The sequence below is a fragment of the Callospermophilus lateralis genome, chromosome 19 (assembly GCF_048772815.1).
Source record: "Callospermophilus lateralis isolate mCalLat2 chromosome 19, mCalLat2.hap1, whole genome shotgun sequence".
Classification (NCBI taxonomy): Eukaryota; Metazoa; Chordata; class Mammalia; order Rodentia; family Sciuridae; genus Callospermophilus; species Callospermophilus lateralis.
In genome coordinates this window covers 1,566,523-1,591,220 of record NC_135323.1, presented here as the reverse complement: position 1 = coordinate 1,591,220, position 24,698 = coordinate 1,566,523, and the positions used below count along the sequence as shown (strand labels likewise).

The 24,698-nt window shown below is 52.0% G+C and overlaps 1 protein-coding gene across 1 annotated transcript in view; it reads right to left on the bottom strand.

Annotated features, from left to right (window-relative positions):
* Positions 1-24,698, bottom strand: part of Grin2a (glutamate ionotropic receptor NMDA type subunit 2A) — a 325,653-nt gene that overhangs the window by 36,200 nt on the left and 264,755 nt on the right. Inside the window, exons 7-9 of the mRNA XM_077106022.1 lie at positions 22,222-22,347; positions 18,675-18,904; positions 12,882-13,042 (exon numbers count right to left, since the gene is read on the bottom strand). Coding sequence (XP_076962137.1) covers positions 12,882-13,042; positions 18,675-18,904; positions 22,222-22,347 — 517 coding nt within the window. The remainder of the gene's footprint in view (positions 1-12,881; positions 13,043-18,674; positions 18,905-22,221; positions 22,348-24,698) is intronic.

The following is a 24,698-nucleotide window of genomic DNA, read 5'->3' as shown; positions in this document are numbered from 1 at the left end:
GGTCTAGACCCAGGGGCCCCAGATACTTGTAAAACCGCCCTCTGACGGAGAAGACCACTGCCACAGCACTTTCCAAAGGAGTGCACGGGTCGTCCTCCCGAGGCCTCCACCCACCCACTGGCAGACCGCGTCATTTTCCTCGTTGTCCTATGAGCAAAGTTCTCAGTCGGCTTGGAGTTCATTAGGGACATTCCCAAACTGCCCAACAAAGCCCTCCTGGACAGCACTGGCCCTTGGAGCCTGAGCCATTGATGGGAATGCTCGGCATCTCCACTCCCCAAAGTGGAAAACGAGCCTTTGAAATGTGGTAAGTGCTGCCGAGAAACTGAGTTTTTAATTTTGCTGAATTTCACTCATTTGGATTCCGACAGAAATGGCCAGGTACGGCCGGGGCCACAGCAGGCAGGGGCAGCAGGGGAGCAGGACTCTAGGTCCCCCTCCTTGTTCTTGACCCAAAAGGTTTACTTTTGATCTGTTTCCAGTTGGAAAAAAAAATCGTTCCTGTTGTTAAAAAGGCAAAATTGAAAATTGCTGACACACTAGAAAGAGCGCTTTGTAAGGCAGAGACTTTGGTCAAGGCAGCTGCTCGTCTGAGCCGGTTTTCTTTCTGCAAAACAGAGCTGACAATCTGTGCCCTCAGAGGGCTGTGGGCCCTCCAAGTGAGGTTATGTAAGTAAAGGGTGCGGGCCGCGGCGGGACACAACCAGCGCTCGAAATGCACACACGTGTCCGATCGAATCGGAGTTCACAGCAAAGGGCTCACAGATTTACATATCTGATGTCATCGATCCAGCCCAGAACGCGTCACAGGCATCACGTCACTCTATTTACTCCTCCTAAGTGCACAGGGGAGTGCACTCTCCCACCGTCCGCTCTCCCGACTGTCTGATGGGGAAACCGAGGCATTCAGCACTAGGAGGACTCAACAGCCTCGAGGTATTGAAAGCAGAATCTGGACTTAGCAGGTGCCAAAAGCCACAAAGGTGACCACTATGACCAGGTCATGTCACCCACAGGACTTGTGGAATAGATGGAGGCAGCTGTGTGGACTGCGCAGGAAGTTCCGATGCAGATGGCAGCTGTCCAGCCAGACTTACGACAGAAGGGGCAGAGCGAGACCGAAGCCGCGGAGTTGGCGGTGGCTCAGCTTCTCTTTCCCAACAGACGCACAGCCCTGAGGGTCTGGCGCTACCTCCGCAGTGCCCTCTTGTCCCCAGCCCACCCCACCCCAGGCTCCAGGGGACACTGAGGCGCGAGTGCTGTAGTTTCTTGTTGAAGGCAGAGGGCGGGACGGGGGGTGGGGGGAGGCCACCAGAAACTGAAGCCCAATGTGGACCTAAAGCTGTTGGGGACTTGAGCCGTGGATGGCAGAGACAGAGTGACATACGGGCGGCCGCGTGGTAACTGGCGGCGGGGCTAAGAGAAACACAGACCAAAGGCCAGCACCGGAGGGACCGGGCCTTCAGAACAGAGCAGCCTGGGAAGGCGGGGGAGCTTGCGGGTGAGGGAGCCCAGTTTCCGTTCTCTGAGGACGTGTCCTGCTTTTTTTTTTTTTTTTTTTTAATTTATTTTATTTTTTTTAGGAGTAAGTCATCTTCTTCGTGCCTTCCCAGCTGAGTGTTCCTCCCACTGGGCAGGAGGAGGCTCAAGGGTCAGGGTCTACCTGCGATGGGACACCCGGGTCCCCAGCAGACATCACACAGGCTGTGTGGGCGCCGTCACCCTCTGTCATCAGCGGCCCTCAAGGAAGCCCCGTGATTAGAAATGACGGTGATTCAGAGGGGTAAGACCTCGTGTCTGTGAATTTGCAAAGAAGCCAGGCCAGGAGGGGTGTCACGTGGGCTCCTGCTGCCTGAACCTGGTGCTCTCCTGCTGGAGTTTCCGAGCTCTGAAGAGCTGCCACGGCTTCCTTAGTCTGTGTGTCTGACCTTGTCACGCAACAGGTCCAAGTCCCTGCTGGACCTGAGGGTGCCCTTGAAGTCCACTCCCAGCCCCAAGGCTGCCTGTGGGTGGACCTGGATTTCCATGCACCAGGGAAGACCAGGTCCCAGCGTCAAGCCGTGGCCTCTTCAGGGACAGGGACTCGTATTGTCAAGAGGCCTGACATTTCCTGATCAAAAGTTTCCGGTTTTAGCTCATCACCTCCTTGTGCGTGTTTCCAGATCCTCTCTGGGGGGCTCGGCACATTTAAAGGCTAATTATATAGTTAAAGTTAATTATTCATTCATTAACATTCAAGAAGCCTTTAACAAGACATCGACTTGTTCTGAAGAATTAATGAAACCCGAGTGCCGACGGTCGTGTGCGTGTGCGTGTGTGTATGGTGTGTGGTGCGGAGGTCTAGTCTCAAGTGTGACTGCAAATGAAACATCTCTTTGATGATAACTGAATGCATTTTTTTAGGTCATGTCAAAGCCTTGCTAGGAAGAGAACTAGATTATCCAGGCCAGCCAAGCCACTTGGGCAACTGTGGAGCGGGCAGGGAGTCCAGGCCCCCTGGGCCGGCCCTGTGAACAGGGCCCAGTCCATAGGACCTCTCTGGTCTCCATTCTTCCCGCAGGGCTGGCTGTTGGATGCACTGAAACGGACACAAGGGTGTTTGCTATTGTGGACCCTGGTGAAGTCCAGGGGAATTTTTTGATAGTGACAATGTCACTGTGGGGAGGGGTCACTGAGGCATGACAGCCTTGAAACTGTCTACGTGGGGAGACCCTCAGCCTGCACAGAGACTCGTCTGCCACCACACAGTATGGTCTCACTCTGCCTTTCAGAAAGTGACCTCCAATCATATTTTGACTGAGTCTGTGAGTGGGAGCTCGAGAAGCAGAACCACGCCGACACTGAGTCGTTTCCACCAAGGGGCACTTCCAAGAGCTCCCTGCACCAAGCCAACTTAATTCCCAGATCAAGGTCTTGCACCGCCTAGTTAAATTGTTTCCAGTTTTTTAAAAGTATTTTTACTGGAATCGATTCTTCTCGTGCTTAAATTCCATAAAGATTTGATTCATTGATCAGCATTTGGATCACAACGCATTTTACTGATTTATACCTTCTGCCATCGTGAGTTTCCCTTTGTAGTCATTACTTCCACCAAGTCCGATTCTCCTGGGCCAAAACCAGGCAGAGACAGAAAATTAGCCAAGAAGACTCGAGTTGTCTATGGATTTTTAGTCAATAACAAATTTCACCCTGTGTGCTTTTAGCCGCTGCTGGTTTAATTTGTGTTGCTGATTTCAACAGTAATGTTCACTGTGGATTGGGGGGAAAATGATGGTGGATTTTTTTTAAAACAAAATCCTGAGCGATTTTGTAGGACAGAGACACGGAGAGGAAAGAAGTGGGGAGGGAATGAGGGAGGCAGAACAGGCCCAGATGGGACGGGGACGGGGTGAGGCAGGAAGACATGGTGGAGAGAGACCCAGGAGGAGAGAGCAAGAAGTCAAAGGAGGAGAAGGGACGGAGAAGGAGAGAGAGTAGGGCCCAGAGAGGGAGAGGAAGGCAGGAGGGTGTGGACACACAGCAAGAGTCCAGAGGCAGGAAGAGGCGAGAGTCGGTGGGGTGTGGGGTGAGCCCAGGACAAGGGCACCGAGGCTGCACCCCACCTGCTGACTTAGTGGGAGGGACTGAAACGACGCAGCGGCTCTCTGCCTCGTTTCCGTTAGACCTAGCATGGCATCCCAGCTGACTGTGTCCGGAGAGCAGAGGGATCACGTAACCTGCCCATGAATTTTTAGATAAGGAAGCTGAAGCCCAGAAATCTCTTGTGCCACCAAGTGAGTGATTCTAGACCAGTCGGCCACCCACCAAGGCAATGCACCCCAAGATGCCCCATGGGCTTCCTAGGGCAAGCCCAAAGGTGGGAAGCCAGGTCAGGGGAGCTGGGGGGAAGACATGACCTCTGGCTCGTCTATGGCTGGCTGGACAAAGTCACCGTCACCACCAGGAATCTGAGGGCGAGTGATAGGCGCTAGGCAGACCCCGTCTTTCTTCACGCCACACTCTTGTTCTGACCGAGGAGGAGTCTGGATGCTTCTGGAATGTGAATCCTTCACGGAGCTCCTTGGATTATATTTCTCCAGGGCGGAGGCCTGAGCTAACCACCTGCTGCAATCTGCTCAGACTTTTTTACTGCCTCCCGACACTGCGCTCTCTGCCTGCCTATCTCATAACCCCCTTCCCGGCACACCCCTAAGGGCAGGAACCATAAGGAGAAGGGGGTAGGAAAGGGAAGAGTGCAGTCTGAGGGGTTGATGAACTTGTCCAGGGTCGTTCAGCTGGACATTCGTGGACAGGGAATTCGAATCCAGCGTGCTAAGCCTTGAAGCCCCCCATGCTGCTCGTAATGGCTTGATCTGCCAAAGTTGTCATGCACCAGGACCCAGGGCCGGGGAATCCTGAAGACCAGGAAGCAAGGAAGTGAAAGAGGAGAAAAGAATCAATATCTGTCAAAACCCTGGTGTTGGTCCAGCCCTATTGTATGACGGACAGAATGCAGGCACTTTTCCTGAGTCATCTTGTCTGATTCTCAAAGGAGACAGGGTTTCCCAGATGTGGGAAATAGAGAGACTGTTTAATTTGCCAAAGACCACACAGCTGGCCGGAACCTGAGCCAGGATCGAAGCCAGGCACAGTTCACTCCAAAGTCCACGCTCTGCACCAAGAGGCACCAGAAATCCACTCAAACATAAGCACTCAGAATGGGAGTTGCAATTCCATCCATCGGTGGACTAGAAAACTATTTAACAAAATATGAGTATTCTGACCTCGAAATTCTACTTCTTGCTCTTGCTCCTAGAGAACTACTTGCAGAGGGGCACAGAGGATTCATTTAAAAATTTTAACACATCCATGCAACTGAAAACCCTCCCCTGACCAAAAACAAACTCCAGCAAGAGGAAAATGTTTGAACCAACTGTGATGCAGACAGACGGCTGTGGATTCTTCCCAGCAGCCCAGGAGAACAGGAAGGCACAAGACCCACAGAGTGGGAGGGCTTCGGAACGTGTCAGCTGGAAACCAACCCTCCACACACTTCAGAGTGGACGTCGTCCCATGGAATAGAGTGTTATAAGTCTGTGTGGACATGGATATATGCAAATGAAAAGAAGCAAGGCTGAGGAGAAATGGAATCCACCCTGAGCCCAAGGACGGCATCCCAGGAAGAAGGACAGGTACTTCGAGGAGGAAGACCCTGCGGACAGGGAGGTCAGAGAGAGATGGCCACAAGCCAAGGAGCACCTGGAGCCACCAGGAGCAGGAAGGCATTCTTTCCCAGAGTCCTTGGTGGGAGCATGGCCCCGGGGACACGTTGATTCTGGACTTCTGGCCTCCAGAACCTGCCAGAGTACACTTCTGTCTGTGCGCCCGCTGGCCGTGGCAGGCTGCAATGGCTGCCCGGGCCATCTCCACAGCGGGGAGGTCTGAGGGTGCACAGCCCGAGCGCCTCTCCTCCCCCGGCCTTCCTCCACAGGGAAGGAGCTGGGCTGCCAGGGAGGCCGCTGCTTGAGGCTGGCCCAAACACTGGCCGCCAGCTACGAACAGTGTCTCGGCCTGGGCTAGGTGCCCTGGGTAGCCCAAGCTAGCCCAGGGCACAGGAAGTTCCCACAGCTGCTGGGGCAAGAACTGGCAAAGGAACACCGAGGCCCGTGCTTCATCCAGGTGGACACTGTGGCACCTGGGCCCATAGAGACTTGCAGATGGTTTCAACTCTGGGAAGAAAGGACGCACCGAATCTGCGCTGTGGGTGGTCAAGAGCACCGGGTTTTCCTGCTGCAGGTCCTGCTACCCTGTAACAAGCAGGTGCCACCCTCTTGGAACGATCCTCTCTCGGGACAAGCAGAGGGCTAGCACACTGTGGCTCCACAGAGATGCGGGCTCTGGATTTGCACGTGGGCTCTGCCTCTCGGCAGTCGTGTGGATGAGCAGCAGCGGCCCCCTGAGCCTCAGTGTGCTCCTCCACACAAGGGACAGGCGGGCTGAGTCGGGACCAAATGAGATCACAGGGTGCAGGCTGTGAGAGCCCCTGCCCCTGCCCTGTTCTCAATATAAGGAACGCGTTTTCCCATCCCTCTTCTCACGGGAAGGAGAAATAATGCCCCTTTTAAAACAGTATCAAAGCTCTCAAAGAAAAAAAAGAGACATTTTAAAGTTAAAATATGGACAAAAATTAGCACCCGTGGGCCGTTAGAAAGTCTAATTGTGGCGCTCCAGGAAGGTCACACTGATGATTCAAAGCACGGGTTATGGCACAAGACAGACAGAGACCCCTGTTTAATCTCCTAATGCTTTTTTCCTTGATTGCGGAGAAATCATGATAGCCACGTCTAAGGGGGTTGTTATCAGAGTTAGATGAGATAAGGCAAGTAGACTATTCCGAACAGCAGCTGCCGTAGGTCAACTTCCAATGAGTGTTCCCTGTGCGTTAGAAATACCTCCCTCCGTTCCCTAAATAACCCAGGAAGCTTACACAAGATGGAATACAATGAGGTTTAAACATATGGATGAAGCAATTCGAGTTAAACAAATCCCGAGGTGGAACAGTGTCTGAGGCTTTAGGGGAAGTCGGTAAACACTTTCGGGCTGTATGCTCCCACAACTGCTGAAGGAGAATCACAAATTACGCTCTGAATTATGTAGCAGCCCAAGCAGAAAGCAAACTATGAGTAATTAAAAGAATTGTGTTGTCCACAGATGAAAGCATGCCTTCAACCGAAGCAAACAACATTGTTCACGGTGCAGAAGTCTGCCCCATGACATAAAATGTCAATTCTCCACAAACCGCCTTGCAAGAGCAGTATCAGAAAGCTCTGGGAAAAGAGCTACTTCTTGTAGTGCCCTTCAAAGCTAGTCAAAGCACCACAAAGCTGATTACTATTCCTATGATTAATTAATATTAATTAATATTCCTAAGACTCAATAAAATAGCACTTAGTGGTTAATTGTGGAAATTAGCTCAGAGAATTGTATAGATTTCATGGAAAAGAGCAAAGGACAGATTTGTACAAACACTGATCCAACTTATGTAAACTGTATAGACACGTCAACAAATATGAGATGCAGAAAGAAATGAAGACTTATGCTCAGAAGACACTTATGTTAGTATAAGGGATATTCGTGTGGCTGAGAAATCATATATAAAACAGGAGAACCATCACCCAGTCACCTAGCACTCTCTCTGTCACGTTTTGATGTATTTCCTTCCAGTTTCCTTCCTTCCTCTTCCTTTCCTTCTCTCTCCATTTTTGAGTTTGAGAATGATGGTCATGCTTCATTCCACCTTCCCTGTCCCTCAGTTTTTCTGATTTTAATGCTTTTATGGGTAGCCTTAAAAATCCTTTCATATCGTTTTATTAGCATTTAACAGGAAATAATTCCAAGGACAAAAAAATAATGTCTCTGCTTTCCTGGGTTTATTATTATTATTATTATTATTATTATTATTATTAAGGAAAAAATTTACTGACTCTATCATGAGGTAGCAATTATTTTTGAGCTTTATTTGCAGTGTGGGGGTGGATCTTAGAAACCAGGTCACTGTCGATCTGATTTCCTCTGGAGATGACGCTAGTCCATTTAGAACAGCTCGCCCAGCCCTGGTATCTGCGCCTGCTTTCAAACTCAGCAGCTGCAAATGAACCATCCATGCTTGATTCTGTTTGACTGATAAATACAGCAAATAAACCCTGCCCGGATGGCATCCTTGAAGGACCTTGCTCGGCGTGGCAATTAACCTTCAAAGAGCATCCTGATACGCTCCAGGTCGACCTGCGTCTTCCGATTCCAGTATCCCTGAACCAGCTCCTTTTGAGGCTAGAAAAGAGGATGCTGTCACCTCATCAGCTCTCAGATCACCGAACAACGTGATACATGTCATCTCGGTATATTTATATCATATGCCATACCTACTACATCACTCCAGTTTGCAATTATTCCCGGAACTCTGACTATAAATCCAGCCGCCTCGCTGGCATTTCCAAGTGGGCGGCAAGCCCAGCTCCCACAATGATTTAGCTAAACCGTTGAGGGATCAGTCAGCCTTATTGAGCTTCAGGATCTCCATCTCCTGAAGGAGTCTTCAGTTTGAATCTGGCAGAAGTGCTGAGCTTGTGGTTTTGTCCACTTGCCCAAATGGCCAGGGAACACCGGCTTTGGATGACCACAGCTCGGTCATCCTGTGAGTCTCGACCCGTCTCCCCTGGCTTGGGCTGCGGTCCCCTCCTCTGGAGCAGATGTTCTCGGAAGCTGATCAGGAACGGCAGAATCCTCTGAAGAGCATGGGACTTCCGGGCCCCTTCCCCCTGGAGATCAGGGGTCTCCATAAGCCACCTTTATCCGCAGCCCAGGGATTCGGACTGAGCTGCACTCTGGAAAACTCTGTTCTAGAATCCGGGGCCACTAACAGCTCCTCCTCCTCTGGCTGGGCAGCGTCCACATCCCAATCAGCTGTCCCTGAAGGTCCTGTCTCTGACCATGTTGGCATGTCCAGCTCTCTTTTCCTGTTCTTTACCTGACAACTTCGTTTTTATAAATTCCAGTACATTATGGAACTTAAGCCCCGACTTTCTCTCTGCTTTCCTTCAAACCCTGGTGGATTCCAAGGAGAAGTGTCCGCCTTGTCCGCCCTTCACCTGCTTGTCTCCGCCCCATGAAGCTGTTGGTGAAGTTCATCTCCAGGCCACCTGGAGCAGGTGGGTGGGGTGCTTGTTAGTGAAGAGGGCAGGTTCTGTGGGCGGAGAGGAAGCCCGCACCAGGCCCTGACTCCACCATTAACAAGGAGGTCATGGACAGCTGGTCCATGGCCAGGCTTGGAGACACTCTTTGGAACACTTTTCTAGATCTCTTTTCTGCAGAACTGATAGTCGTTTATACGTAGGATTTGTCTAGCTCTTGACCAGATAAGTGCTTAACACAGATAAAAAGGATCTCAGAACTTATTTCAGAGGTAAGAGAATTCAGCCTTTCACTTCTGAGGTGGGAAAACAGAGAGGTGACATGACTGATGGGACCGTCCTTCAACCTGATCCAAAGCCCTCAGTGTTGGAGGCTCTGCCCCCGCTAACCCTAACCCTGGGCCTGTGGGATGAGCACGTGGATTCCCACACGGCAGGCATTTCTGAGACTCCTGGGTGGAAGGAGAGGTGCAAGGCCTGAGGTGCAAGGCCTGCTGCCCTGTAGGGTATGCCCTGAAGTTCGGCAACTCAGGAGGAGAGACACGGAACGGCAAAGAAATGGAAGTTTCTAGAAATGCTGTATGTGAGGAAGGAAAGTGAAGACTTTTACTTTAAGCGGAAGTTCATTCCACTGTTGCTTTATCGTAAGTGGTGTTATATCTCATAATAAGCAACGTTTATAAAGGAAACGAGGTGTGAGGGGAGGCGGAGGTTCGGAGGAGTGGATACTGGGCAGACCCAGCCCGTGGTGGGTCTTGGGTGTCCTACAGGGTGGCTCTGGTGTTCCCTTCTCATAACCATCTGGGGAATTAGAGTCACGATCTCCAGTCATACATCAAGAAGAGTTCCAGATGTTAAAATGCAACCAAAATAGAAAGGAGCACAGGAGAATTATTTTGTAGCCTCAGAGTGAAGAAAGGCTTTTGAAATATGACTCAAAGTCCAGAGTCCATAAAAATGATTGACAGATTTGACCACAAAGAGAATTAAAACCTACACGGAAAAAATATCAGTAGGCTCAAAAGACAAATGGAAAACTGGGAAAAACCATTTGTAATATGCCACCAGTCAAAGGTCTACTCCTGTAAAACGTAAACTAGTGAGAAAAGACCAGCGTACCAAACGAAAAACGAACGACAGGTCTCAAAAAAGGAATTACAGGCAATTCTTAATTATGTATAAAAATTGAAAAAATTTACTAATAATAAAAAGTGAAATTAAAATGTGTCAGCACATTTTTAATCTATTTTCTTAGCAAAAGTTTAGAAGGTTCATTATGCACTGCATTGGCAAAGACTTTGGGAGAAATAAGCTCTCTCACTGATGCGCTAAATACGAATTTCCTTTGAAGGTGAAGTTGTCAGTATCTGTCAGACTTACAATTACGTGTACTCTTGACCCCCGTTTTAAGAAATTCGTTTTACTTTACGTGAGGCACACATGCAAGGATATAACGAAAGACTGGAAACAACCTGAATGTCCACTAGTAGGGGACTGGCCAACGACAGCCGGTACACTCACACAAAGAAGGATCATGCGTTGATGTAGAAGATCTGGAAGAACACGCTGGGAAGACAGACGCTACCATGAGCAGAGAGTTCTAGGCAGACGAGGAAGAGTTTGTTCATCTTATATGCTTTTTGATTTTTGAAATCACATAAATATATTATGTATTCAGAAATTTATTTAATTAACCAGGAGCCTGTCAAAAATGCATACGTTTTTCCCAGCATTAGCCCCACTGAACCTGGATGCCCAGGTCGAGACTGCCCTGCTCACCCCAAGGGTGTGTTGAGTTAGTGGCTCTTTTGTAAAGACTCTATACAGTGAGCTCCAGCTTCTGGGTTTCAGGGAGCAGTGCAAACCAAAGCAGCCATCCCTCACGCAGGAGATGGAGCGCTGAGTGAACCGCCGTCTGCCCAAGTGTGGCGAGATGGATGCCATAATTATTATATGGCTTCCAGAAAACAATCTGTACAATTTATAGCCAGGGATGGACTCCAATTCGCTAAAATTTTTTGTATTATATGTAGAAAAAAATGAAAAAGAAAGAAAACAACCCATTTTGTGTTCTGAGTGATAAATGAACAAAGAGGGAGCCAGCCAGACTTTCAACCACCAATTCCAACCACTGCCATGTACATTGTGTTCTGTGCAGAGCAACAATATAGATATTGATGAAAAGACCTAAGCGGGGGGGGGGGGGACGTCCCACACCCATGGCTGAGCTGGAAAGTCACCCAAAACCTGTCTTTTCTGATCTCTCTCAGGTTGAAAACATCATGCCCCACAGTCCCGCTAGGCAGGCTGAGGTGGGTACCTAGGGAACTGAACCTGCTTGGGCAACAAACACAGGGCGAGCAGGCCCTTAGGAGCACTGTCCCTCACAGCCCTGGACAGGCTGCACCCGAGGAAGGGCTCATCCAGATGAGAACACAGCTGCACCTGGGGGAGGCTCAACCTGGAGTTCCACACAGTAACGGGACGGAGGCCCTAGGAGGTGACAACCTCACACACAGAACGGAGCTAAAGGAGACAAGTAGAGAACAAACTGTACGATTTTACCTCCATTAAAATAATGGGAAAAGCAACCTCTGGCTGTAGAGTAAGGACGGTTGGTGGCAGAAGGGAAGAGGGAGCGGGTGGGGGGCATTTCTGGAGAGCAGTGACCTGGGTGATCAGTTTGTGCAAAGCCGTCAAGCCATGTACTTGGTATCTGCAAATGTTTTGCACTTTTCTTAATGTTTTTTATTTAATAGTTTTTTTAAGCATTATAAGGCAGAATGAGCAGCATGCGAATGAGTTGGGGAATCATGCGCTCCCAGCCTTTGCTGAGATACCAAAGAGAGTCCAGGCAGAGGCTGAGAGGACCCAGCGCTCTCTGCCAAAACCCCTGGGGAGCTATGCAGAGGTCCCGCTGGATGGCTTAGAGTTATTATATGGCAGCGCAGCCTGTGGGGGCCTGTAGGCCAGCCCAGGAGGACGAGGTCCTTCAGTGAGCAGCGGGAGAAGGCTCTGTGGCCACCTTTCAGGCTCAGGAATCTCTCCCGGCTCATATTTCTATAAAAGTTAATTTTCTAGATAATCAAAACTTCTCTCATTAAACAACTCCCTCACTTAAACTGAAATCATCTTTAATGGAATTCCTTCTAAATTGTATTTCACACGTCCCTGACTTTTGGAAGATCCACGGAAGAGAATTTAATCAAACAACAAATGACAATGCTTACGATTAAGTGCTGTCTTTGTGCCAGACACTGCCCAAAAGGCTTTCTATCAATGTTTCTCGTTTAATCCTACAGAAATCCTTGGGAATTAAGTCCTATTACTCTTCCTGCTTTATGTATGAGGCTCAGAACAATTCAATAATCGTCCAAGGTCACATGGCAGGTCGAGAGCAGGGGCCCGTTGTGCTGCCTCCAAAACCTTAACTCCAACCACATGCCCACCTCTCTCTATAGCCTCATGGGCTGAGTCTGGGTGGCACCTTAAAATGCCAAGGGGTGCCCGGGAATGCTAGCTGCACCTCTAGAGATGTGATTGGAGTCCTCATTGTGTTCCTTTGTTTCCCTTCTCCTTCCCCGCCCGTGTCCTCCACTTCACGGGGTGCTGGGGTGGCACCCTGGGCGCCCCCATGCTAGGCGAGTGCTCCACCGCGGAGCTGCACCGCAGGCTGCTGTCATCAATATCATCGTTTCAGTTTACAGGAGAGCTCTAATCAGTATGCCACATGCCCCCCCAAAACCCCAACTCCTACCTAAAATCTGGTAAAGATCTTTTCCACCTCTTTAAAGTCTCAACCCTGTTAGATCTGTTCTGCTGAATATCCCACAGAGTTGGACCAACTTCTTTATCAGTTTAAGAAACCCCTCTGGTTCTCTGCATTTGAAAGTGTCGTGGGTTTGCTTGCCCTTAAGGGAACTCAGGGCTGGGGATATAGCTCAGCTGGTAGAGGGCTTGCCTTGCATGCACAAGGCCCTGGGTTCAATCCCCAGCTCCACCAAAAAAAAAAAAAAAATCATCTAAACTTAAGGGAACTCAGAAGGAAGTCGTGGTGCTCAGTAGGTCAACAGGAACAGCCCCCACCCGCGTTCCCCTGGCCCGCGCTCTCCAGAACACACGCACAGCGCACAGACAAGCCCAGGGCGGCAGGGAGCCCTGTCTGTGAGGTTCAGGGCGGCAGGGCTGCGGAGGGGAGCCTCCTGTCCTTACCCCGTCTTCAAGCTGACCAGGGCGTCCTCGACCCCCTTCTGGTTGAACTTGGTCATGTACTGGTGCATGTAGGGGTAGTTATTCCGGATGTTTCTCTCCGTGCTTCCGTTAGGCACCGTCCCAAATCGAAAAGGTGGAGAATAATCGTGAGGTCTCTGAAACTGGAGGGGGAGGGGAGACAGAGAAGACCAGGAGGGGAGCAGGGGAGCAGGAAGAGGGGAGGGGAGAAGAACAGGAAGAGGAGATTAGCAATCAGGGCACCTGGTGCCAGGAGGCAAACACATGCATCAGTGGAGAACAGCAAAAGTTATTTATTTTGTGCTTTCCTCGTACTTCTTCTGTGAGCTCCAGGGGATGGACGCAGCATCTGCGTTTCTGTGTTGTTCCCCCCAGTCCCAGCACAGGGCCCACCTGGCTGGGTGGCAGTAGATATCCTTCGGGATACATTTTCCTGTGACCTTATAGACCAGCAGGACACCAGGCAGGCAGGCAGGCGGGCAGGGCTGGGGAAACGCTGGCCAAGCTAGGATTAAGGTATGATTTTAGTCCAATTCATTTCTCCACCTTCGATGAAATTCTAGGTGACCCCCGGATCGCACCTGCTCTGAACTCCACTGGTAGTGACTTTTACCCGGAATGTGACCCTGTTGCCCTTCGTCTGCTCACTTCCGTAGTCACCCGTCTCTACAGGCTGTACTCAGGGAGTGCCCAGGGGACCACAACGCAGGGCACAGGGCAGGCTGGCTCTACGCAGCAGCTTTCCGAGGAGGCCCAGGACTTCACGGCTCTTGAGCCTCTAAAGGCACGTAGTCCATGGTCTCCCCTGACCACCTGGCGAATGCTGTCTGTCCTCCGCTTTGAGAGGTCAGGTGAATCTGCCTGATGGGGGGTCAAGAGGACTAGCTGGTTCTGAGTCCCAGAAATACAGCTACACCTGGACATGTCACCGGAAGGGCTACAGCTGTGAGCTCGGGCTTGCTGGGGGAAATCAGCCTGTGTCACTGAGAGCTGTGGGACCCGAGGCAGCTCACTTTGCCTCACACTGGCCCTGCCCACGTTCCCCCAGTGGAGAGGGGCCCTGCTGGTCCGGGCTCCGTGGACCAGGGCTGCAGGTTTCTGTGGAATATGGAGCCCGGAGCCAGAAGGCAGTGGGCAGACGCGAGTGAGGACTGGGCTGGGCCAGTGCTGTGCCGGGAGCCCTGGAAGGGGTCACTGGATCCTCAGAACAGTCCTGCGCGGGACGAGGCTTAGAGGGCCCGACTTACACATGGGGACGCTGAGGCTCGGTGTCACGTGGCCCAGGACTGCATGGCCAGCAAGCCGAGGCTGGAGCTGAAACCTACGGGGAGGCCCTCACCCATCGTTCCTCAGAGACCACCGAGTGCCTCCTCGTCAGAGAGGGTGGGGGCTGCAGACCCCAGAGGGGAGACACCCAGGGGGTCCGCGTCAGACCAGGCTCCAGGACTCGCTCAGAGTCCTCTCCAACTTCCAGCGCCACGTGCCTTTCCTGGAACCGAGAACTGCCTGAGAAGTGTCCGGTTTTGCCCAAGTCATCCCGACCGGCGACGTTGCTCTTTCTCCCAGACTCACACTCCATGCCACTGTTGGTTAGATTTGGGGTTGAGAATCATTTCCCCTGGATCAGGCAGGCCTAACAGACAGCCAGAAGTGGCTTTGGGAGGAGGGTTCATTCTTTGTCCAAATGAGATTCTCTGCCAAAACACACCTTGCATCGAGTGTGAGTGCATGTGTGTGTGTGTGTGCGCGTGCACGCCTGTGCAGCAAAATGCTCTCTGCAATCAGTTGGTCAAGCAGCGTCCTCGCTCATCACCAAAAGTCGAGGCCCCTTCCCCGGCTCCTTGGGCCTGCAGCTGCCCCCGCTGAGACCAAGCATCCCGGCGTGGTCATCGATCTGGCCCTGCCGCTGCCGCCCACCTCCAGGGGAGCTGCAGACAGACGCCTGTTTGACTAGTGGCCTTCACTCCACTCTGCACGTGTCCTAGAGGAGCCTCGGCTCTTTTGAGACCCGCTTTCTTCCCTGCCCCTGATGGGCACAGTGACGGAGACGGACGCTCAGCCTCTGTGATGCTCCGGCGTTCTCTGGCTTTGGGAGCAGCATCCTTCACACACACTTCAGCCCGGGGCCAAGATCCAGGGATCTAGACCAGAGACTGACAGACTTGTTAAGGCAGGACGCACAGCACACTCCACTGCTTCCCTGTGTGTACCCACACGTGTGCCCATGCTCACAAAACTCCACGGTACTCCTTCTTCTACACGTGATACACGCCAGTGTTATCCATTATGCTTTTAATGGTACAACTCTTGGTTTCACGGCTCACGGAAGAGCTCCGGCCTACAGTGAAACAGGTAGGGCGTCTCATCTCTCAAGTCCAGGTCTCGTGGAAGGCACTCCATGGCAGTCCCGGGCAGCCCAGCCGTGCTCCACTGTAGGGGGACTTTGTCCCAGAGAGCTCCAAGTGTCACAGAAAGGAACGAGCATGGTGTTAGGGAAGGGAGGGCAGCACAGAGCGTCCCCATCCTGCCTGCAGGACAGAGAGCATCAACCAGGGCCCAGGGAGGTCTGGCTGCTCTCCAGGCTGCCCTCGCTGTTCCTGCGCACTGGCTGGGGGCAACCGAGGGCAGCTGCTCTCCTCCCACGTGGAGCTGTGTTATTTGGGGGCAGCTCAGTAAGGAGTCTGGGCCTCAGTTTCTCTAGCTGTAAACAAAGGACCCCTTTTGAAGTTAATTGTAAAACTGCTTCAAAACACACCTGCGTCCCCACCGCTTGCCACGCATCGCCCTCCTGTACGTGATAATCTCGCACGCCTCTCGGAAACCTATCTTGACTTCATCCAGAGCCGTTGGGCCAATAATGAAGCCAGCCGCCCTCCAGGTTGGAGAGCCAGCCTCACTTTCTAAGTCTTCCCCTTCAACATGGGCACCCATCTGAAGTCGTCCAGGGAACAATATGGCAAGTGCTGGTGGTGGACAGGGAGAGACACAGGTCAGGGAAAGAAGACTTTTAGGAAAATGCAGCGATTAATCGGGTTGCTCCTCCATTCTTCTTGTGAACCCCAAGCCGCACACTGTTGTTAAAGACCTCGCTCGGTCTCTATGTCCATGGTTAAGGACACCAGGCCCCTGTGGCCCTGTTTCTAGCAAGGTCTTCAGCGGGTGAGGAGCCGGGTGTTGGTGGACGTGAGTATGTGGCAGAGGCAGCCTTGATGGGAGCCCGGGGTCGGAGGCTCCCTGACAGGAGCCCTGGACCGGGACCACGCAGCGGCACAGGGAGGCACCGTGCAGGGCAGCAGCACTCCTCAAGAACACGCATGCAGAAGTCCCTGGATTCCTTCCTTCCACGGGCTGTCACAGCCCTCCAGGCCCCGGAAGTGAGGAATGGTTTGTATCAGACAATGACAATGACGGGGAGGAGGAGGGGGGAGGAGGGGAGGAGGAGGGGGGAGGAGGGGGAGGAGGAGGAGGGGGGGGGAGGAGGGGAGGAGGGGGAGGAGGAGGAGGAGGGGGGAGGAGGGGGAGGAGGAGGAGGAGGAGGAGGAGGTGGAGGAGGGGGAGGAGGAGGAGGAGGGGGAGGAGAAGGGGGAGGAGGAGGAGGGGAGGAGGAGGGGGGAGGAGGGGAGGAGGAGGAGGAGGAGGGGGAGGAGGAGGGGGGGAGGAGGGGGAGGAGGAGGGGGGGAGGGGAGGGGAGGAGGAGGGGGAGGAGGAGGGGGAGGAGGGAGAGGAGGAGGAGGAGGAGACAGGAGAGGAAGAATAGGAGGGAGAGAGGAATGAGAGAGGAAGTGGACAAGGGGAGGTGGCCCTGAGACAGGGTCATCTCCCGTGGGCCAGCTGTACCGCGAGGGTTCCTTCAATCCTCACATGGACCTTGCCGGAAAGGTGTCAGCATCTTGCCTCTATTAGGAAACGAAACCTCGGGGATGTGGGCATATGGAAGACGTGGGACCACAGTATGGCAAGGTTGGGGTCTGAACCCGGCTGACCCCAAACTCGACATTGCTCTTGCCACCACATGGATCTGCCTCTCAGAGACGGCTTTCCTCATCGCGGAGGTGCCCAACGCTGTGGAAAGGGCCCCCACCCGTGGGCCGACTTTCCTTTAATCATTCCAGGGGAGCGTTTGCCCTCGAATCCTCCTATTTGTAAGGCAAACCCAAGCTCATGGGAACACACAGTGGGCTCCAGATATGCTCCACTCGCTGCAGGCGCTAATGGCTTAAACGTGTCAGCAACCTGAGTGCTTACGCAGGGACTCACGACTAAAGACCAAAACAAACACTGTGTGCCGTATCACAGCGATTTCATTTATATAGATCTTCATTTTGCAAACTTGCTTGGTCTATCTGCTATTAATATTCTGGGAACAGTTAGCCTATTTACTCTAATAATTCTGCTGTTCGTCTAATTGTAGCAAACATTTAATTAAAAGGGCTATGGGTTTGCCTCTAATGCTCCTAGCAGGGAAACGGAGCTGTATCCCCTGAGGATCTATTGTCAGCCCTAGGTGTTTCCAAATCAAAGGTCAGTAAAATTGTTAGTGCACTTAATGAGTTTTCCCACAAGTGGTCGTATCAGATCCAAAACTACCAAGCGAGGGACATTTTCCCCCTGAGCAACAGAAAGCAAAATACGCTGCAACTACCTTCTCAAAACGCCTCTCAGGACAGCGCTCTCCCTGCTCCCCTTGGGCTTCTGGTCCCTTCCCCTGGGCACTGCAGTTTGGATCCCACAGCCATGGAGTACTTGGCAGTGCCGTGTCTGCAGGATGCTATGGGCGCATCCACACACGCAGCTCCCTCTGATCCTCGGCACAATTCACAGAGAACAGGCAGGCAGGGGGCGAGCGGGAAGCCACCCTGACCCCATGCCAAGCTTCACCTGGTGCCTCAGACACCCCTCGCCTCAGCTGGGGGTCTTCCGGCAGCAGCCCCCACCCCACGGGCCAAGAACTGGGTTGAACCTGCTTTATTAATAAGTGCTCAGGAGGAACCCATAAGGGTCGGGGTGCGGGGTACAGAGGAGGATTAGAAATCATCCTCACACGCGGGAAACGGACACCTCCGCAGCGCGGCAGCCCTGACGCTGCGGAGCTCACCGGTGGAGATGGGCTTCCACGGGAGAGGGTGCCCTCTTTTCCCTCCAGTGTTTCTGAATGGCCACTCAAGCCCGGCCACACTCTGCATTGCAGTGGGGACTTGGGGGGAGCAGGCCACGGACAGGGGAGCTCTGGGGAGTGTCTGAGAAGGAGGAAGCCACGGGACACGGGCCCTCGCTGGCCCTTTTGTGTTCCTTGAAGAGATCTCAGGACAGCTGCAAGAGCTGACTGAACGTCACCGGAAGGCAGCTGGTTGCATGATGGGGAGGAGCTAGAGGCTGATGGTGTCCCTCGACAGGAGTTCAGAGGTGGAATGTTTGGTACTGAAGACGAGGAGTCCAAGGCTGGAGTCCATAAGAGGTTCTCCAAGGTCACAGAGCTCGGAGGTACCTGCAGCCTAGCAGCCCCTCCACACTAAGTTTCTCACGGCCCAGGACAGTGGACAGTCCCCACGTCATGCCCCCTGGGAGGTGTGAGCTGCTCTGTGCTCCTGAGTCAGAGAGTGCCCACTGAGGCATCCTCAGGAAGACGGCAGAATCAGGAGGTGGGGAAACTGGCTTCTAGATCACCCCCAGAGCCCTTCAGAGCTGGTGAGCTGACCCTCAGGTGCTCAGACCACTGCTTCTGGGGACAGCAGTTAAGACCACCCTGACACAGAGACGAGAGCAAGGCCACCTTACCTTCTTGTCACTGAGTCCTGTCACTTGGTCCACAAACTCCTCCTGGATCATGAAGGCAGCCAGATTGGCTGTGTAACTGGCCAGGAAGATGACGGCAAAGAAGGCCCACACGGACACCATGATCTTGCTGGTGGTGCCCTTAGGGTTCTGGACAGGCACAGAGTTGTTGAACACCAGGCCCCAGAGGAGCCAGATGGCCTTTCCGATGGTGAAAGAGGGCCCGTGGGGCGCTGCGAACGACAGGAGAGACACTCTCAGCACTTCCCCACACACCGCTGGCGCAGGCATGGAAACTAGGGGCGGCCGTCGGCCACGCTGAGGATTGCTGGGGACGGGTTGGTAGCACCGCAGCTGTGTCCTCTACCTGTCCTAGCACCAAAGCCACAGTCAGCTTCATCTTTCCTCAACAATTAGCAGTCTGCCCACATTTCTATCTAACTGGATCTTGGCACATTTCTTTAAAAAGAAATAGGAAAAAAAATAAGAGAGAGAGAAAGGGAAAGGAAAGGGTTCTGAAAAACGGGGATTGGAAGGAGAAGCAGCCGATGCCCTATTTAAATTTGGATTTGATTTCCATTTGGGAACCAATCTCCTCGATAAATGTAAAGAGAGCCTGATTAAACCCGCCGCTGGGGGCTGCTTCTGTAGGCGTCAGATGCGCCCTCCCAGCAGAAGACGCGATTCAGCGGGCCTCACGTTTGGGATTCTAACTCCATGGTCCCTAGCAATGGCTCCTGTTGGGATTCAGATGTAAAGTGAGCTCTATGTGGGGTCAAACCAGACTAAAGCTCTCTCTGAATGGAGACATTAAGGGACAGAACAATAGAGCTTGATTCTTCCAGCACTTCACAGATGGAAGACGTTTCATCGCGGGGTGGTAGAGAATGAACCGGGCTCTGCTCTCTCCCTTCGCATCTCCTTGCAACGGCTACGCGTGTCCCTTTTAAGATTCTTAGACGTTCCTTGCAATAGACTTAACTAAAGAGGCAGAACAATGCTGGGGAATTTATTGAGACCAGGCCGACGCAGGCTGTAAAACACTCACGTTTGTGTTTTCCAGTCTGAGTTTTGCACAGGGAAAAATCAATTTATGTCCTTGTTTTGAGAGGAAAGAAGGTCTTCCTTTAACAGAAGGTTAATTTTTATGTCATTTAAGTAAATGAAAATATGAAAAAACAAAAAAAGATCTATGGAGACCAGGAGACCAGTCTGCAACGTGAGCAGAGCGGGCAATAAATAAAGTGGCAGAGTGTGTTCAGCTGAGGGGGTGATGGCGCCTGGGCAGGGAGCTGTGTGCACCAGGCGCGGGCACCCCTCACCGTCCCTCATCCACCGCAGTCAGGAGAGACCAACCAATTCCACCATTTCACTCATTCTCTCCCGTTTCTCTTTGCCTCCCTCTTCAATCTCATGGACTGATTCCCAAGAGGCTGGGAACTCTTAGGAAAAAGTAATAATAATGATTAGAGTCAAACCAGCTAACCTCACGACTACTTAGTTTTATTAGAGATGCATGTTGATCCAAAGTGACAGCTTCTCGGGAATCAGACATAGGTGGCCACAAGGGACCTGTCCAGCACTCTTGGGGATTCCCGATCCACGAGTCCTATCCCTGGGCCACATAGAACTTTCCCCATAAAGTGCCATGTAACAGAAAAGCATTCTGCACAAAAAAACCACAGGGAGCTGGAGCTATCATTTCCTGGGAGCCGTCACATGCACAAGAGCAGGACACAGGAACCCTCCACCTAAGGGGAGGGCTGGGCAGTTTGCGTCCTGGCCTTCTAGGGCTCGCTGCAGCCGAGGGAGGGACTGTGGCATGGGATGGCCTTTGCAGCACTTTAAGAAAACAAAACAGAATAAGAACCCAACCCTTCGTGATCATTCATTCTCAAATGTTCCCACTTATCTCCATCCTCATTTCCTGCTTCAGGTCCGAACCACTCTGACCACTGGGACACCTTCTTCAGGGGTTCCCTGCTTCTATGGTCACTGTCCTTTCCTTTACCTGGACAGACAGTGACCTGTTCACATCGTACACGTGGGTCACCGGCTTCCCTTCCCTGGTATTTTGAAGAAAATGTGAAGTGCTGGCTCTCCGCGGCCAACCGCCCACCACCCGACCTCTTCTCACCCCCTCGGTCAGCTCCTGGCTGCTGGACGTGCCTAGACGGGTCCCACCTCGGGGCTTGTGTGTCTGCTGTCCCCACTGCTGAAGTGCTCTCCTTGGCTCCTCGTGTGACTGCGTCCTCCCATCTCAGGGCTCAGCCTGCCCCCAGCCTTCCTGAGCCCTCTTCCGGCTCTAGCACCCAGCTAAACCAGCACCCTGCCCATCACGGTCACCTCGCCCTCTGCCCCCTTCTTTCAATGCGCTGCTCCCGGTGGTCACACAGCCCCACGCCAAGATTCCTGGGGGAGGCAGCCTCTAGCTGACCCCCTTTGCAATCAGTGCACGACCCGGCACCTTGCGCCTACTCCAGGAATGTCCACCAGCCAACGTGTGAAGTCACAACAGCATGGACGCTGGTCACACAGATGTGAGATCTGCCCTGCAGCCGCACAGTCACCCACAGAGAACTGCCTGGGCCTCCACTCACTGGAGCCCCTGCGTGGCTAACTGCATGGCCTTTCATGGAAGGCACACGGTGTCCCCTGAAGCGGGAGGTGATTGTGACAGTGCCATCATGGCTGGTTGGCTGGAGATGGCTCAGTTGTTAAGAGGTGGAGGATTTCAGTTAAACTCGTCCCTCCTAGAGCCCCATGACTCTGGCGGTTTCCAACACTTAACCTTCCGGGGGGAAAGCGTGCGTGTTGACGTCACGGGGCCCTGTCACGGGGAGCGTCTGAGAGCTCAAACTCTCCTACCTCCCACAGCCCCTGAGAGCCCTGTGCCCGCTGTTGGTCCCCTCCAAGCTCCTGCTTGTCACCGAGGAGACTCCCTGTTTCTGAATCCTGGCTCCTGGGGGTGCCTCTTTGTGAGTTAGAGCCAATAAGTGCCTCCCAATTCAATTTTCTACCTACCGGTTTCCTCTAGATCAAGCACGATGCACTGAAGTCGGGCACCGTCAAGAGGGAAACGCGGCTCCTTGGGGAAAGACACCACTTTATAGCTACGCTGTCAAACGCATGCAAATGTGACTCCGTAATTTGAGGAACGTTCTTAAACTAGATTCTCTGTGTAGACTGAAGTTAAGACTCGCTACGATTTTCATATTTCTTTTGACACAGCCTTTTTAATTAATTGCCAAAATAACTTTGTTCAGAGCTGCTTCCTCAACAAATCAAATATCAACAGTTTTCATCTAACAATGATTGACTTCTCCTTATAAGATTAAAAGGTTTCATTTTGCTTTATCCCTTTCATTTTTCTTTCTTTCTTTCTTTCTTTCTTTCTTTCTTTCTTTCTTTTTTAGCTGCAGAAAATGAACCATGTCTGTGTGACATGACAAGCCACCTCTGTGGTCCAGCACCACTGGTAGGAGGGGGTTCCCTAGCCACGTGAGACGAGGTACTCAGAAGGTGGACTTGGGGTCCACTGGTAAATCACCTTTCCCTTTGGCCAGGTTCCTGTTGTAGCCCACGGGACTGAAGTACTCAAAGACAAACACGGCGATGGCAGACACGATGAGCAGCATCACGAACATCATCACCCAGACGGAGGCGCTGAAGGGCTCTGCGGGGACAGACCAGGGCACAGAAGCAGTCAGTCAGCGGCTCTCCACCGGCCCAGGAGCCCGGATGTGATGTGCGGGCTCACCAGCCGAACTCCTCCAGCTGGAATCTGATCATTCAAAAGAAGCTAGTCATTAAGAAGAAAAAAAAGAAAAATAAATATATATATATACATTTATACATTTTCTTTATTTTCTAAAATATTTGAGATACTTTATAAGCTTGCATATGACATGATAAAACTAGGGAAGAGCAGAGGACATTTTGCAACTCAGATCAAGGAGAACAGAATCAAAAAGGAATGATCAGATGAAAGGAGAGAGCTAGGACGTAAGTAAACAGACTGCGGATCCCACAGGATGGCGGGGCCATCCCGAGAACAAAGCTGGGGGACAAACGGTTGAGCCCGGACTCCTGCAGACTGGCCTGGTTCTGAGTTTTCTCTCCATCTGCACTTCTTACACACTGGTGGGCTGGTGGGTAGGGATCTCAGAGGTGATGGGAGAAGGACAACCTGTTGGGAAGGATTCCGAAATCATGGGTTGAGGAGGATGTCAGAAGGCATGGTCTCCACGGTGACTCTCCACTGGGCCCTCTGCTACAGGCAGACCAGAGCTCTGGAGCCTGTCAGTCTTGCTGGTGCAGGCACCGGGCTCACATGCAAGGGGAAGCCATCTGAGGACACCGTGTCACGTGATGGTTTAATGGAAAAGCATCACTTAAGACATGCAGGTAGACCTAGGCGGGCAGCAGTCGGCGGGTGGACGGTGAGTCACTTTCGCCAGCTCATTTCCACATCACTTAGGCAGTAGGCAGAGATCTCAAGGGCTGGCCAAGTCCCGAGGTTCTCAGGCTTATAACACTCTAGGAGGGTAAGAGACCCTACGCAAGATAAATTGTCCCTTTGATTCAACCCAGCTGAGGATGTGAAAATTAGCTGATGAAAGCCATTTCATCTACTTTTGATATAGATTTGCTGAAAAATCAACAGAGACTAAAATTTCAAAAATGAGTCTGTCTGCACTTGATTGCCTCACTGGGAAGAAGTCTTATAGACACAGATACCGCGGACCTGACGCCCTTTCCTCATAAGCAAACAGTGTCTGAGGGTCCACAAGGGCAATGATGCCTCTCGACAATGAGCTCTTTATTATTTATGATAAAGAATGAGGCCGATTGCAGACTATTAGTCTGTGACTGCCCCACCTAGCTAGGACTCATGCAAAGTCCTACTCAATGAGCTCAGTGTGTAGCACAAAACCACCTCGTCTGAGGCCTTAACTCCACGCTGTGATCTGAAAACGGGAACAAGTGCCGGGCAATCTGATTTTGATAGCGCGAACACGTTAAGAAGCAACCAGTAATAACACAACCGGCTTAACACAAGGAGCTCGGAGATCAGGGAGACCTTGACGGAAGTTCATCTTACTTAGATTTGGCTTGAGTAATAGACAATATTAGGCCTCTGGAATCATATGAATTTGGTAATGAGGTGCATCCAAAAGGGAGAATAAGTGAATGAGTAATTAGGAGATTAAAAGTATTTAATAGCCAAGAACAGAGATGTTAAACTAATTGTCAATTCTGGTGTGCTGATGGCATGGTGTGCCTTATCAGAGGAGTATTCTTGTGACAAGGACGTGAGCATTTAGACATTTGTGATTCTCGTTACATGTACGTGAGCATTAAGATACTTGGCGGTGTGCCTTACCCACGTGTGTACATACACAGTACGGCGAATGCAGCAGCGGGTTTGGGTTTCCCTTAGTGCACTGGAGCCACGCGGGAGAGGGGGTTCATTCTGACTTGATCGCACAAGTGTGCAGTGTGATTTGCTGCTGTTCAGTCCCCAGTGGTCCCCGTTCCCTCCCTGTCCCTGTCCCCTTCCTCTACCCACTGGTCTTCCTTCTATTTATAGACAGACGTAAAGGTGGGCTTCCGCGTGGCGCATTCCTCTACGTGCACAGCCCAGTCTGGTCCACTTCACTCCACAGTTCCTCCCTTTCCTGCCCTCCCTGACCCCCTTCTTCCTCTGCTCCACCCATCTCCCTTTTATTTCCGTGGGACCCTCTCCCACTTTTCCAAGTTGTGGAAGCAGCCCCAGCAGGTGAATGGTCCAAGGAAACGGGAGTCACTGATCTCAGGATGAAGCCAGAAAAGGGGGCGATGGGCGGGGTTGGCGCTGTCCGTGGTGGATAAAACCCGCTTATGAGCCAGCTAATTTCTCTGTGGGCTGTGACAACATTTCAGGATCGGGGGGACCCTGGCTGAGCCCTTCTGCTCACGTGTCAGAGTGTGCACTCCTGCAGGGGACTTCCATGGGCATGAGCATCCTGCCCACTAACACACTGG